A 16,152-nucleotide genomic window follows, 5' to 3' on the forward strand; every position below is an offset into this window, starting at 1 on the left:
ATATATATATATATATATATTTTTTAATTTAATTTTATTTATTTTTTGGTACAGGGGATCAAACTTGGAACCTTGCACTTGCAAGGCAGGCAGTGGCACCGCTGAGCTAAATCTCTAGCCCTGACTTTTATATTTTTATAGAACTATTTGAGCTTTGCTCAAAGATGAACTGTTGATTTTATTTATAGGTTCTTGGTCAAGGAGAAGAGTGGAGAGGTGGTGATGGTCTTAATAGTATTGGAGGGGGCCAAAAAGTAAGATTAATGAAAGAAGTCATGGAACATTATGCCAGTCAAGAAGATATGGTTATCTTGTTTACTGAATGGTAAGAGAAATACCTAATGGATTTTTCAGACTATATTATTTTTTAAAAGTTGAATTTATATCTGTATATTAAATTATCTTGCTAACTAGAAATCACTTTAAAAACTAGATTTAACTCATAGGTATAAAATTGTAATGTGACATCACATAATATGATCAAAGTTGGCAAGTTACTGTAAGCACTAATGGGAAAACATGGTATAAACTAACATTTTTATGAAATTTAGGCTTAATATTGAGCTAAAGGTGAATTATGAGTACATTGAATTTACATTTTGAGAAATGTAACCCAGTCAGTTTTGGTTATGAATGTATCTACTTAATTCAGTATGGAGCTAGATGCATGACTATAATCCCAGCACTTGGGAGGCTGTCAGGAGGATTATTTTGAGTTCAAGGCCAGTCTGGATGACATAGTAAGACCCTGTCTCAAAAAAACAAACAAAAACAAAACTAAACAAAAAAAATTCAATATATAGAAACTGGTAATTTTACTGATCTATTTGTTTAAAAATTAGATATTGATATTGAGATAAAATTTAAAAATTAGCAATTGCTAACTAAGAAGAGTAGCAAGGAGGACTAAATTTCAAAAAAAGAAACCTATGATGTTAGTCATAGGTATACTGCAAAAGCTGATATACACAATTAAAATGAATAAACAAGTGAAATTATTATCTCAGCTGTTTTCTAGATGACTGTGTGCTGGGAGATTGGTCCAAGATAAATAAATACTGGCCAGAAATGGAAGTGTAATCTAATCACGCAAACCTCTGCTGTTCAGTAGTGTGCCTAAGCACTCTGGTTTAGTTTTTATGTATTCTGCACATTGGAGCTTTGTACCATGAATTGTTTACATGTTTTCAGGACACAATAGTCTGGAACCCATCAATGTTGGGTAACGGTGAATTGCATCAAAAAGAGACCTTAGAAGAAGAGTTATGGTGAATAGTTTGAAATCATTTTTAAAGATTCTTTTTATTGCTCACTTGAAGAAATAAAATGAATTTTAAAAGCAGAAAACCATCCAAATGTTTGAATCTTAAAGAATTAAAATTACTAAAAAATGGAATTTGAATGAGAAACTATGACTGTGACAGTATGCCCTCTGATATGTATCAACCAACGTTTGTTTCTTCTGGCTTGTCAGCGTACATTATTTTTTACTGGAAAAGTAGGATCAGTGAGCAAGTTTTTAATTTTTTATTCAGTATGCATGTGTTGAGCCCAAAATATGATTCAGGTTTTGAATATAACACTGTAGAAAAAGAAGTATAAGCAGATCTAATCTTCAAGAAATTCTCACATATAGCCTAATTCTACAAACAAAACTAAATGTGGAAGAAACATGCATGTTAAAACAAAAAAACACACTGACTATTGACATAATTTCTTTGGCATTATTTACTTTTACAAAAAAAATAGTGAAACATTTTCCTCAGCCATTTTGCTAATTGTTTGTGAAAATATAACTTTTCTGATTTTGTTGGCATAATTAAGTATAACTTGCATGTATTATTTTGAGGACAGCCAGACTTCATTTGTATTCTATGAAATAAACATTTTGTACGTCTTGTAATTCAGGTTACTGCTACATACACTCTATGCTTGCCTTTTGTATTGTCTTACATAGTTCATACAAAAGACAGAGTAAAAATTTTCTGGAAACAAAGCTTTTCAAATACTCTGTGTATAATTTGAACTAAGAATGTTACATTTATTTGATGGACTCATCCTCCCTGGCGGTGATGACAGTTGAAGTGTGCAGAAACAAAGAACCTAGTCATTAATGATGGACAACATTTCATTATATTAGTCTGAAAGCCAAAACACATAATTGTTTCTTGTTTCTATACTGTTTCTTTCTTTTCTGAAGGAAAAATTAAAATCATTAGCTGTCACTTAAATATATTGCACTGCCAGTATTTCATCTAGAACAGTGTAAAATGTGTTTAGCAATTAGGTCGGAAATAAGTGATTTTTTTAAACGTTGTCAAATGTTCCTGTTAATGTTTCCTGAGTTTTGAGTGGGCATATTAGTAGATGTGTTTGAGTGAGGATGAAGCAGTCAGTACCCAAAAGAAGGGTGTGGTGGTCATGTTTATGTGAATTATTTTCTCTGAATATACTCATGTTTGCTTACTTTGTGTGACTATCTCGTGTATGCATGTATTCCTAAACCAATTTGTCTATTCCTTGAATTTCCCTCTTATTTAACATCCTCTCAGCATGTATTACATGTAAAATATGGTAACAGCTTGCTGTGGTGGGGCAGCTCACAGGGAAAAAATCCTAGCTTTGGAATTGTTTCATGTATGTTGTATCTGGGACATTTAACCTATGTCATAAATGTAGAGGATTTAAAGAAAAGATTTATTTCTCTGTTGGTTCAATGGACACTTATTATGCACCAAATTCATATTGGCCTTTAAAAAGTTCTAATGTCTCAAAAATAATCTGAACTTCTATTTTGAAACAAGAGAGAGATTGTCATTTAATTTATCATTTTATAATTTATAGTCTGATCCAGAAGCATCAGGAGACTCAGTTTCACAGACAGCAGAGGAGTCCACAGCTTGCTGTTTTGTCCCTGTTCTCTCTCTGCGAGGTGTTCTTCCACTGCTAGACCAGTCTCTGAAAATGGCCTGGAGAAATATTCTTCCAGCTTGGCTGTGTCTTCAGTGCCTCTGCGCTTGTCCAGCCTTAGTAAGGATTTCACATTCAGCAAATGAAATTACACAGCATTTGAAGGAGAATTCATGAAAGCTTACTTCTCTTCTAAAATAATTTTACACTAATTTTCCTCTTTCCAGAATTCTTAAAATTTATATAATCATTTCCATTGTGTTTTTTATCATTAATTTTGCAAGTTCTTTTGAATGGATATTTTCAGCTGTGGTGTGTGTGTGTGTGTGTGTGTGTGCGTGAGTGTGTGTGTTTGTGTGTGCACACACACAGGTATGTTAAAGTGTAGTTAACAGAGAATTAGTCTAATGATAATTATCTCTGGAAATAAAGAGGTTTATCATTAATTTTGCAAGTTCTTTTGAATGGATATTTTCAGCTGTGGTGTGTGTGTGTGTGTGTGCGTGAGTGTGTGTGTTTGTATGTGCACACACACAGGTATGTTAAAGTGTAGTTAACAGAGAATTAGTCTAATGATTATCTCTGGAAATAAAGAGGTGAATATATGATAAATGATAGAATTGTCAGGTATCATTACTTCTGTTTCATTATATTTAGGCTTTTAGACATTAATGCTAGTTTGGATGATTATAAACTTGTTTTAAGTTTATATGAGAGATGCTGAAGAAAGTATTAAATTGGAAAGGACAACAAATAGGGTTAGGGAACACATTTGTTGCTTTCTTTTCTGGCTGTTTTGTAGCTCTTGCTTCTTGTTGATGCATTCATTCATTAACTTGTTCAACAAATATTTAGTGACCATCTTCAAGTCCAAGGCTAAGGGTATATTCAGATAAATAAAGATATTAATCTAGCATATGAAGGGAATGTCTGGTTTGGTATAAGATACACTCTTAGAATTAAGAGCAGAGGGCCGGGGATTTAGCTCAGCGGTTTGGTGGCCTGCCTTGCAAGCACAATAGACCCGAGTTCAATCCCCGGTACCAAAAAAAAAAAAAAAAAATTAAGAGCAGAAAGTAAAACACTTGGTGAAAGGGGAGAGGAAAAGAGCTCTGAGAGCTAAGTGGAAGGAAAAAATGTTTTCCAGTAAAGGTGGCCAAAGAATGGTTTGTAGAGGAAGTGGCATTGGAAATGTTCCCTGAAGGTGGACAGTTTGGACCAAATTGGGAGAATAATGAGTCTTATGTGGGGAGGAGGGTAACATCAGGAGGAAATTCATAGATGACAGATCAGATAATTCAGTTTGACTTCAGAATAGTTTACTTAACAGAAGATTATTAGTGTGATGCTGATTTATTTAGATTTTATTCTGTAGGTCAGAGGTCAGTAACTGCTCCAGTCCATTGTCTATTTTTGTAGAAGGTTTTATTGGAACACAGCTATGCTCATATTTTTCCATATATCTGTAGTGACTTCTGCAAAACAGGTGCAGAGTTAGTCATTTGGCAGAGCCCATGTGACCTCTAACTTTAAATGATTTTCTGTAAAAGGTTGGAGAAAAAATATCTTCTGACTACTGCCGTAGTCCAAAAACACTGATTTAGTCTGGTGTCTGGCACTTTCAGGAGAGTTTGTCAGATAGTCCTATTTAGAAATGAGAAGGACTTGAGTAATGGGGAGGCCTGTAGTATTTTTCACTAATCTAGGCCAATGCCTTCTAGTGATACTGTATGATAGAAGATTGGAATGCTAAATAGATTAAGTAGATGGAATCAATCGGATTTGGTAAAAGATTTAATGACAGGGTCCATGATGGAGTCCAAGCTGAAAGATTTTCAGTCTGGGTGACTATGTGGTTGATGGTACCACAGAAATGGAACACAGAAGGACAAACACCTGTAAAAGTCTCACTGACCTGTTGGAGACAGAACACTAACGTATCGGGGTGGACTCGTGGTTTTTGCAGGACTTAGGAGTTAAATGTGGAAAGTTGTATTTTATCCTTCATATTTAAATAGAATGAGCTCCCATGAGAATTATTTTTATGACTTTTGTGCATTCTTTTGTTTTAAAAAATTTTTGACTGAGCTTTTGTGGCCCAAGTAATTTTAAGTAGAAAAACTTTCTTGCCTTTGAGAGACATTTTAAATAGATTCAAAGACTTCTGAAGTACTGAAATGCAGAAATAACAATGCTGGTAGAATGAATTGAGGAAAGTTTCAGCAACTTAACATTTCTGTTCAAAGTTGAATTCTTATATGCATTATGTGAAAATAATTTCTCTTCCATTTTGCCTTGAGACAGTTGGACCCTGATTTAAATGTAATACATACTTTAAAAATATGTTATTAAAATAAATTACCACAATTCTTCTTTTGCAAGCCATTGACTTTCTATGTCTATCACTTATGGCTTTAAAGATGGAAAACAGTCATTTTCCTAAGTTGGATTTATAACAATTTTTTTTTCTGGTGCTGGTGATTGAACCTAAGTGTGAGAAGCCTTGGGAACATGAATATTTTGCTTCCCATGCGCTAGGTAAGTGCTCTACCATTGAGCACGCCACCCCCTCAAAGTTTGTTTCTCTAACTTTTGAATATGTGTCACTACCTACAAAAATTTTAAGTTAATTTGGCCTAAACTCCCAATCATATGATGCTCTGACATAAGTGGTATATTTTTCCCATTTCCAAAAAATATATTGGGTTTCTATATAATTCAAATGAATTCTCTGCCTCAGAGAAGTGGTCTTGCTTGTCATGACTCAATTATCCATAAAAACGAATTTGCAATAAAAATATCAATAATTGGGGCAAATACATCTATTAAAGATATAAGGTTAAAAAAATCAGTCGTACCTACAAGAAAAAGGGAAATTTGAGTTTTATAAAGTCAGGCTAATTTAGCTATTTTTAAAATAAATGGCATGGGGGCCGTGGATTTAGCTCAGTGGTGCTGCCACCTGCCTCACAAGCACAAGGCCCCTAGTTTAAATCCCAGTACCAGAATAAATAAATAGGCCCAGAACAGTTTGTTTGAGGTTTTTATCACTTTTATTCAGATCTAAAATTTTATTTTGGAAATTTTTCTTAGGCCAAAAATAAAATTATTTTAATTTACAGATTGGTAGAAACTTAAAAATGAGTTACACTCTTCCTTTCCCTTCATACTACCCCCTTTCCTTTAGTTAGTAAGAATCTTACTTTTTGCTAACTTTATTGAGTGTTTACAATCTATCACCTATTGTTAATTTTTAATTAAATTTCCATAATTACTTGGCTTGATAATTACTTTCTCCTACTTGATAAAGAAACTAAAGTTTACATACTTGCAATAACTTGTCAAATGTGAATTACTCTGACAGCAAGTGACAGCAGAACTGGTATTAGAAACCCATATGGCAAACTTAAAATATATGACTATGAATCACTATCATTATGCTATTAATAGTTTTAGCAACTTCTTGCCTGTTGATTCTGGAAATTAAAAAAAAATTTAAAAAACCAAACCACTTTGCATCAATACCTATCTACTGATATAGATGTAAATATATAGATATTTTAATTTTTACAGTATTATTTTTATGACTGAAGTAAAACAAATGATACAAGTTAATTCCTAACAATTTGAAATGAAGCTATCTTTCTCTCTAATAACCATTCAATATTACTCTTGCTATGATTTAAAATTTAATGTAGCAAAATTATAAATTTCATTTGTGCATTCTCAAAATTTTAATTTTATCTTGTTTAACTGTGAGGATGGGACCATATGATGAGGGTGTGTGTGTGTGTGACTCCAGTGTTTTTCACTTTTGCACTTGTTTACAGTAAAGGGAAAGAAAGAGAGGAAATAGAGAACAGGCAGCTTTGTGTTTAAAGGACAACCTACCTGGAGGTTACATACATTAGTTCGGATCGTGTTTTTCTGGACAGAATTAGTCATATGGCCCCATCTAGCTTCACAGTAGTTTCTAGGCATAATGGCTATGCATCCAACTTACACTTTGGGATTTCATTACTAAAACAAAAGCATGAGATGGATTTGGGGGTGAATTGTCATCTCTGTCACAAGTCTAAACAGTGAGTATAAACTTACAGTGTTTTTGCTGATATATTTAAGCGGAAAAAATTTATTGGAGTTTTACTTTGAGAAAGATAAAAATAGTGTGTTTTATTTTGATAAAGGAATTCATATATGGTAAGTCATAAATTATTAAATCTAACCTGAACCGTAAATTATCCTAACATTCTCACTGGTTTCTTGAGCTTAAATCTAGCTGAAAAAGGCATATGGAAAAGCTTTTTTATTCCTCTGATCAGATATGACAGCAGTGCATTCAGAATAACAGCTATTAGGAAGTTCTGATGCTGAATCCAAAGCGTTGGTTTTCTCTTGTTTGCCACCTGGAATAAGTCATTGAGTTATCACCTCTGGAAAAATTTGGGGTTGAGGCACACTGATATAAAAATGCAAAACAGGGCCGGGGATTTAGCTCAGCGGTTTGGTGGCCTGCCTTGCAAGGGCAAGGACCCGAGTTCATTCCCTGGTACCAAAATAACTTGAGGTTGTAATGAATAGAGAACTTACTTCAGAGAGGAAATATTTTTGATAGTAGCGAATCAATAAAATTCTGACATTGAATTATGTCATTAGTGATATTTAATATTTAAGCCTGTGAAAGATAATGAATTCTTCAAAAATGATAGAGAAATATTAGGAATTGAAATATTAGGCAGTTTTAATGGTGACTTTTGTAAAAGATTATATCTGAATTATCTATTATATAATATTTAATAACTATTTCTAACATTTCAACACTTTTAGAATTTTGATTTGTAGTCAGTTATTGAAGAAATATTGACATCGCTGCAGAAAATCTTTTATTTGCCTAACATACAATCTATATAATATAAATTTGGGAAAATTGTTTGATGTCCTCTGAAAATAGCTAGTAATAATCTTATGTGGGGTTCTAAATTCTGACTTTTGTTAGTGATCTTCTCTTGATTTGTGTGTCTAAAATTCCAATATGTATATTTTAAAACTTGCTCCTCCTTCATTAAACAGCTTTGATGTTATATTTGCTGGTGGTCCAGAAGAAGTTCTAAAGAAGTTCCAAAAGACAAACCACAAAGTAGTCTTTGCAGCAGATGGAATTCTGTGGCCAGATAAAAGACTGGCAGACAAGTATCCCATTGTACACATTGGGAAACGCTACCTGAATTCAGGAGGTGGGTAAGATATGGAGAGAAAGGTTTAAAGTCTTAGTAAATTTTAAATACTGATGAAGCAACTTTTAAAAAAATGTAGTACATGTGAAGCTTTAAATAACCATTATCAAATTGTGCTATCAAAATGTCAGTCTAAAATCCACAACAGTTTAAAAGTGACAAAAGATTTTTTCATATTTTATGTTATTTGATTTTCCTGAGAAACTAGGCAATGTAGATGCTGTAATTTTCACATTGTAATAGTGGACATACATCATGTTGTTTAAATTTAAGTGACTTCTAAAGACTTTCCATTTTTCAAGGAAAAGTATCATGCATCCAAATATGTAGAGTACTATGTACAGCTTTAGTGAGAATTTTAGTAAAATAGGTTTAGGAAGTTCCTGTCTTAAGTAAAAGTCCTTTTTCAGTCTCTAATTATGTAATTTAAAAATGGTTAATTTGATCTAACTTGAAATACACTGGAATAAATATGTTTTTTATCTTGAAATCAGTAGTTAGATTTTACATTGATTGTCTACATATACTGAAAGCGTTGCAGTACCTGTGCCATCATGGATTAAAAAACAAATTATCCCCTCACACTTTTAAAAATGAAGTTTGATGTTGGACATTGCTAGGACTTCAAAGTTTCTCCTTTAGACTGAGCTTGATTGATATAAAGATGACTAGAAGATACACCAAATAAGATGAAGGATGTTAGAGAAGATAGTTGAATGTAGATTGCAAGCCACATTGGGAAAGTGGATTTTTGTGGGTAAGCCACACATATAACTGATGCTGTTCAAGCTAGTTAAAATAAATGATATTTCAAGTAGCAGTAAATCTATATTCTAGACTCTGTTTTAGCCATTTATGATAAATATATCCTTACAAAGTGATTTAAGTTTTCAGCGATTCCTCAGTTTCATCTCTTTTCATCCATACTGTATCAACCCATTTCCATAGTTGTATTTGGAATTTGTCAGTCCATATAGATACTGAACTTCTGAAACATTCCAAATTGCACTGCTTAGTTTTAGCTTCCTTTTTTCCTATCTTAGTACAGAAATGGTTTATGCAAAAACTCTTGACCATTTTTCTCCCCTTTGGATTTTACTTCGATGTTCCAGTCAGAATCTCGGGTTTATTGTATCAGTTTCTCTACTCTCATTGCCTTGGCACTCCTTCCCCCTGGGATCTCCAGCTGTGAACCTTCAGCGTCTCTTCCTAGGTGCTGCCACACTGTCCCTTCTCTGCCTGAGCACCCTGTACTTGGGTTGGTGCTGCTTCCATTTCATAGCCTCTGAATTGCCAGAGCCTCAGAAACAACATGTTAATCTTGAAATTTATCTCATGTCCTATTAGTTTGAAGCTTAGTTTTTTAAAGGAAAAATTAAACTATTGAATTCAGAGAGTTTTTATTTTATGTTTATTAATTTTTTCCAAAAATGGACACATAGTGAAATCTGATATAAGTTCATTCAGGTAGTGATATATCAATTCACATGGCTGGCTGAATCTCAGACAGATTTATGGTGTTGAGGAAACAGGAAATATTAGCAAATAAGTGCCGTTAAGAAAAAGTATAAGCGTGAAAGGGATTTTACAAGGATATCAAAGCACCAGCTTTATCCTTTCTGTAGTCAGAATTATCAGAGAGATGGTAGAAACTAGAAATGTGTTCAGTAAGTTTGTGGCATTTCATGGGTGATATGTTGAGAATTAGTTACTTGAGGGACATAGAGACCACATAAAATATATATTACTATAAAAATAGATGTAATTAATTTTTATGTATTTGAGGACATTTTGGTTTATAAAAAGCATAAACTTAATTTTTAATAAGCACTAATATAAACCAATTGAAAATGTTATATAGCACTTGGTATATTTTTACCATAAAATATTATTCAAAGGAATTTAAAGTATATTACCTTGCAGTGTGTTAGGATTTTTTATTTGCTAAAAATAACAGAAAAGGAACAATCATTGACTGGCTTTTGTCATCTTTTTCTTTTCCTTTCTCTAGGTAACAGTACTATTCTTACATCTGTTTCTTTTAATTCTATTATTCCTATGAGAAAAATTTTATTTTTAATGTAAAAACTTAGGTTTTATTTGAATTAATAGGAGTAACATTGTTCAGTGAAACATAGCAGCTTGGCTGCATTTCTGAAATTTAAAGGAAGGCTCAATGGGAAAAATGATCCTGTTGTCTGTGTCTTTCATAGACAAATGTTATTGGTATATTTAATGCTTTTGCTACAAGGCCAAAGGGAATAATCCAATTTTAGACTTCCTTTTTCCAGACAATGACACACAGAACTTAGCCAGGAAATGCTTTAGCAGGCACAATAATGATTGGTTCAAGTAATGGAAAAATTCTCCAAATGTCCTAGATATAAGATTCTTGGGGATTTTTGTAGTCAGTGACAAATCCAACATTCTTTTGATGGCATTAACATCTCTGGCACTGACATTAAAACCACTGTAGTAGAGATTTCCTTCTTTCAGAAACTGTGAATCCTTTGCAAAAGATCCAAGAAGAACATTTTAGAAGGCCAGAGAAAATTCTTCTGTCTTACTGTATTCCTTTCCTAGTAAATCTTTTTCCTTTAGTAGCCTTGGAAAATATGAGTTTTCCTGTTTTGCCAGTTAACTTTAGGAATGCATTTATATAAAAGTCTTTGATTATTTTCTGTTTTCTAATTGATGGTAACATTCTATCATAGCTTATATATGAAACAAATACCATTCAATATTTTTTTCATCATGAGCTGTGAACTTCCAACCTAAGGGTTAGGTCTCATGGCTTCGTATTTATGTGTAGTGATTTAATGGATTTAACATAGATCGAGGTTTGTTCTTTGAATCCTAACTTCCGTACTTCACCTTTGCTTTGTTGCAGGATTTATTGGCTATGCTCCATATATCAACCGTATAGTTCAACAATGGAATCTCCAGGATAATGATGATGATCAGTTATTTTATACTAAAATTTACATTGATCCACTACAAAGAGTAACAGCATGCATTTTCTCTTTGTTTTGTTGTTTTGGTTGCTTTGTTAATTGTATTAATATGGAGCGGTCAGAAATGTGATTTTATTAATAGTGTGGGAATTGGAAAACTAAATTGCAAAATATTGTTGTCAGTAACATGCTTTAATAGAAGTCAGTGAAATATACAAACAGTGAGTAAATGAGATGGGTTTCTCTCCTCTGATGAGGATTGACAGTAGTTTAATGGGTCCACACACTTCTTTTGGTGGCCAAGACAACAACCTTAACAAATATGGGTGAGTCAGAGAGAAGAAAAATAATGATGCAAGGCCTGACTTTTCCCCAATAGTTATGTATATTGAAACTCATATTGAAACAAGTTGATAGAAAAACGGAATGACAGCTCTCACACTAGAATTATAATCCTACTGCTGCTGTGTACTAATTTCTAGGTTGCCTCACAATAAAAGAACAAATTACATCACTAAAACTTCAGAGCCTGGAGATTTAGAGTCAGTGAAATAAGTCCCAGTTGCGTCTAGAGCAGTGATGGCCAGCCCTTCAGAGCTTTGCATGACAACAAACAACTACCTGCAGCCTGTGTGCCATAGCTTTGCCACCTTGGTCTAGAATTGATTTTTGTCAAATTTTGAAACAGACAGCTGTCATTTCTTAAGACACACAATATATGATATGTGTGTTCCTTTTATTCCCTCTGTCTTGCAGTTATATTTTTTTTTCACAAAAGCTGTTCTGCAGCTATTTCATACCATATACTTTTGTAGTTTTAAAATACTTAGTGTATTTTCATTTTCATTCATAATCCTTTTAACTTTGCAAAGGTTTTTATATCTTTCTGAGCTTCTTTTATCCTAGATGGGTGAGAGGCCAGACTTTATATCTATTCCGTATCAAAAAAACAAAAAAAAACCCCAAAAACAAAACTGAGGTCACATAGTAACACTTTATACAGTAACATTTTAGGAAATGGATCTAATTTTGCTGAATAGCAAAATCAGAATTTTCCCCATTTTTTCCTCCTTTTCATACGATAGTGACACCAACATGGTATGTTCACCCAATGTCATTTGTAAAACACACTTTAAAATTTTAAAAAAATTTTATTGGAACTTTTAAGGAATTCAATATAATGACATTCATCATTGGAAATTTGCACCTTTATGTAATCCATCTTGGTTTTTATTTTTTCCCTGTTCCCCTGCTCTCCCTTCAATCCCCCCATCTACAAAGACTTTGTTTCCATATTTTTATTTTCTCATACTCCATTTCTTTCTTTGTTTTCCCCTACCTCTCCCACTTCCCCTTTGCCCCTTTTCTTCCTGTTTCACAGTATCTATTATACTTTTTAGTCCTTATTTACACTTTCAGTTTCTCACACTAGACACATTTTCAAATGATAGGAATAAGGCTTTTTAATTTTAACATTACCTGTGAAACCTTGAAACATGGTTGATAGTCTATGAAAAACACTGAAGACACAAGGCCCTGATATATGTCCATATGGTTGGTGACCCAGATGGGATATTGCTTGTGTTTACTGTAGTGGAGTGTTATTATTAGGTGGAAGCCCAGAAAATAGCCAATTGGAGAATTTAGAAATTATGGGTATATAAATCCAGGAGTAAAGAGATGATGAATTTCTCCAAAAAATTTAAGGCTTAAGGATCTGCAGGGCTGGTATACACAAAGAACCTTATCCCCTTCATGAATAAGAATACTGCAACTCACACATGTATAAATACCGAATAGTTTCTCTGGTGTGAATAAACTATAATAGTACATAAGATCCAAATGAGATAATTGACAACGTGAAATAGGAGAGAAAGGGGTAAAGGTGTAGGGAAGTGGGAAGGGTAGGGGAAAGGTTATAAGGGAAGGAAAAAACAGGAGAAAATGAAAAAAACGGAAATAAAAAGTAATGGGGAAGGAAGGAGGGGGTGAAGGGAGGGCAGGGACAAGGAAAAAATGAGAACCAAGACCTGTCAGGTAAAGCTACAAGATCAGAATAATGAATGTAACTGTACTGTATACCTAAAATGTACCAATAAACTCAATGAGGAAAAAAAAAGAATACTGCAACTCTTAAAATAGGACAGTGTAAAATAACAGTACTCTAAATAAGGTAGATATTTTATCTACCTATTTAGTTTTTCCTTTATCATTAGAGAATTAAAGAGTGCAAGGCTATTAAAGTGACTTTGTGGTATCAAAAGGGATAGATAGTTCTTCGTTATTTGACCATTGGTCCATAGTTCATATTTTTAGTGTGACTTTCTTGTCCAAGATGACAACTTTATCACCAACCATGGTATCTGTATTCTGAGCAGCAAAAAGGCAGAATAATAAAAAATGGGCCATCTCAGTTTCATCACGTTTCTTTAAGTAGTCTTTCTAGACATCTCACAGGATTTTTTCTAATATTTTTCTGTGACTAGAACATATTTATATGGCAACACATAGCACATAAATGAAATTTTGGTTTTTTTTCAAGCACATAAGCTATACTGAAAAATTTGAGTTCTGTTATTAAAGGGGAGAATGTTGGAAACAATGTATAATCTGCTATAGGCCTAGAGAGATCATTCCTGAAGTTAATTGTTTTTTTGGAAAAATAAACTAATTTGAAATTTTTATAGTCATTCAATTAATATAAATTAATGTTTTTAAAATTTTTTATATGAAGGACATACAGTTCTAAAATTCTCTTAAATTTGTGTATTTGTGTGTTCTATCATTTGAAAACATGATTTTTAAAAATATATTTTATAGTAAGTTATACTTACAGCTATCTCTGTCGTAGCTAAATATTTTAATCACATAAGAATTTTTATTCATCTTAACATAAGAATTTTAAGCTATAAATTCTCCAGATAACAAATTATATTAATACAATGGTGGTGTTTGCTATCATTTCCAGTATCTTCTCTATTCTTCTATTTTAGGAAGCTTTTAACATCACACTGGATCACAAATGCAAAATTTTCCAGGCCTTAAATGGAGCTACTGGTATGTTTTGTAAATCCTGGTTTGTTTCTGTGTACAAATGAATAACTGTGTTTTCAACTATCTTTCCTTTTGTTATATTCATCTTTGAGCTGTGACTAAGATTTACAATATATGTATTGCAACCTTAAAAATTACTGAACTTCATCTTAAATCAGGTATAGCTCAGTACATTAAGTTAAAATTATTCCCCAAAAATAATTTGAAAAAGGTGAGCTTCTGGCTTTAGGTAATTTAAAATTTAGTGTTTTAAGATCTGGGTATTTTAGATATATTTATGAATTAATTATATCTCATTATTACACATTTTTCAGTCTAATTTCCTTCTATCGTGCATTACCCAGAAGTATTACAGTAGCTCCTTTTGATTCAGCTGAATGGTAGCTCATGACAAATGTGAAAGACTTTAAATATGTGTGTTCATGTGTGTCTGTAAAGAATTCATGTGTGTACTCTCTTGTGTCTGTACATGTATATACCTGTATATTAATCCAGAACATATATCCTCATGAAAATATATTAATACATAGGAATAGTCAATATATTAAAAATCAAAATACCTCAATTCATTATTTCAGTACTACATTAAAAATTTAAACTTGTCGGGCGTGGTGGTGCACGCCTGTAATCCCAGCACTCGGGAGACTGAGGCAGGAGGATCTCGGTGAGTTGGAGACCAGCCTGAGCTACATAGTGAGTACCAGGTCAGTCTCACCTACAGAGTGAGATCCATTTAAACTATATGGCAAACATACAGTACTGCAATATGTAGATCAGAAGGCATTCAGTTTGGGGTGCTAAGGCAGTGTGAATAAAGGAACTAGAAAACAAAAACCAGCTTCTGATCGTGACTTTATATTTCTGTATTTTATTGCATTTTATTTTTAAGAACTAGAAATACTATTAGTAGATGACAGTTGTTACAAAAACTTGCTTATGCTAGGTAGTATTCTATTCACCATACATATTTTGTTACTGTCTTCATAATTACCCTATCGTGGTATGGATCCCATTCTACAGATGAATAAATTGAGTCAAATAATTTAATTAGACTGGGTATAGTGGTGCATGCTTGCAATTCCACCACTCTGGGAGCTCATGTCTGCCAGTTTAGCGATTTAGTGGGACCCTATCTCAAGATAAAAATAAAAAAGATGCTTTGAATGTAGCTTAATGTGAAGACCATGGATTCAGTCCCCAGTGCCACACACATCAAAATTTGTGAAAATAACAACAAAAAAAGAAAATTAACTTGACTGACATTACAGTATCATCAAGGGGCTGAGGCAAGATTGAACAAATACTTTCTTTCTGCTAGACAGCCCAGTGGCTTAACACCTCAGTTGTTTTGCTGGTTCCAGGGTGGAGAGAGGGAGGAGTGCGGGAACTGTTAACCTAAATTAATGTCAGTGTCATCTTGCATTTTGAGTGTCTGCTGCCTTGGTGTAGGCAGAGTTTCTAAGTATTACAACATATGGGTATTCTAAGAAATTTTATAATACACATCACACACAGACACACATATGTTTTAAATTACTAAAGCCTATTTTCTGTTTTTAACTCAGATGAAGTTGTGTTGAAATTTGAAAATGGCAAAACCAGAGCTAAGAATACGTTTTATGAAACATTACCAGTGGCAATTAATGGAAATGGACCCACCAAGGTGAGGCACTGTGACTCTCATTTTGCTTTCTCTTTTGTAGAGGTAGACTATGGAAAAATGATTCGAATGCCGTCTTTTAAAAAGATTCTTTTAAAAACTTCATTTTGATGTGAACAATTTAGTTACTTCATTTTTTATACATTGTATCTTCTGATTTAATATTAATCAACCAAACTGAAGATTTTTATTTAGCAGGATAACTTTTTATTTTATCTGTAGCAAATTTCATTTTAGTGTTTTATTTAATACTGTAGTACCATATTTGAGAAGGAATCAGACTTCTCTAATGCCCAGTGTTGTCTCCAAATGGGAACTGTTTAGGTCATTAAGGGATCAT

At 33.1% G+C, this 16,152-nt stretch overlaps 1 protein-coding gene across 1 annotated transcript in view; it reads left to right on the forward strand.

Annotated features, from left to right (window-relative positions):
* The window catches only part of Plod2 (procollagen-lysine,2-oxoglutarate 5-dioxygenase 2), a 59,102-nt gene that overhangs the window by 6,640 nt on the left and 36,310 nt on the right, over positions 1-16,152 (forward strand). Inside the window, exons 2-6 of the mRNA XM_033759688.1 lie at positions 189-325; positions 7,981-8,144; positions 11,035-11,147; positions 14,092-14,155; positions 15,718-15,815. Coding sequence (XP_033615579.1) covers positions 189-325; positions 7,981-8,144; positions 11,035-11,147; positions 14,092-14,155; positions 15,718-15,815 — 576 coding nt within the window. The remainder of the gene's footprint in view (positions 1-188; positions 326-7,980; positions 8,145-11,034; positions 11,148-14,091; positions 14,156-15,717; positions 15,816-16,152) is intronic.

This window comes from Fukomys damarensis, unplaced genomic scaffold (assembly GCF_012274545.1).
Source record: "Fukomys damarensis isolate Sample0158 unplaced genomic scaffold, DMR_v1.0_HiC HiC_scaffold_37, whole genome shotgun sequence".
Lineage (NCBI taxonomy): Eukaryota > Metazoa > Chordata > Mammalia > Rodentia > Bathyergidae > Fukomys > Fukomys damarensis.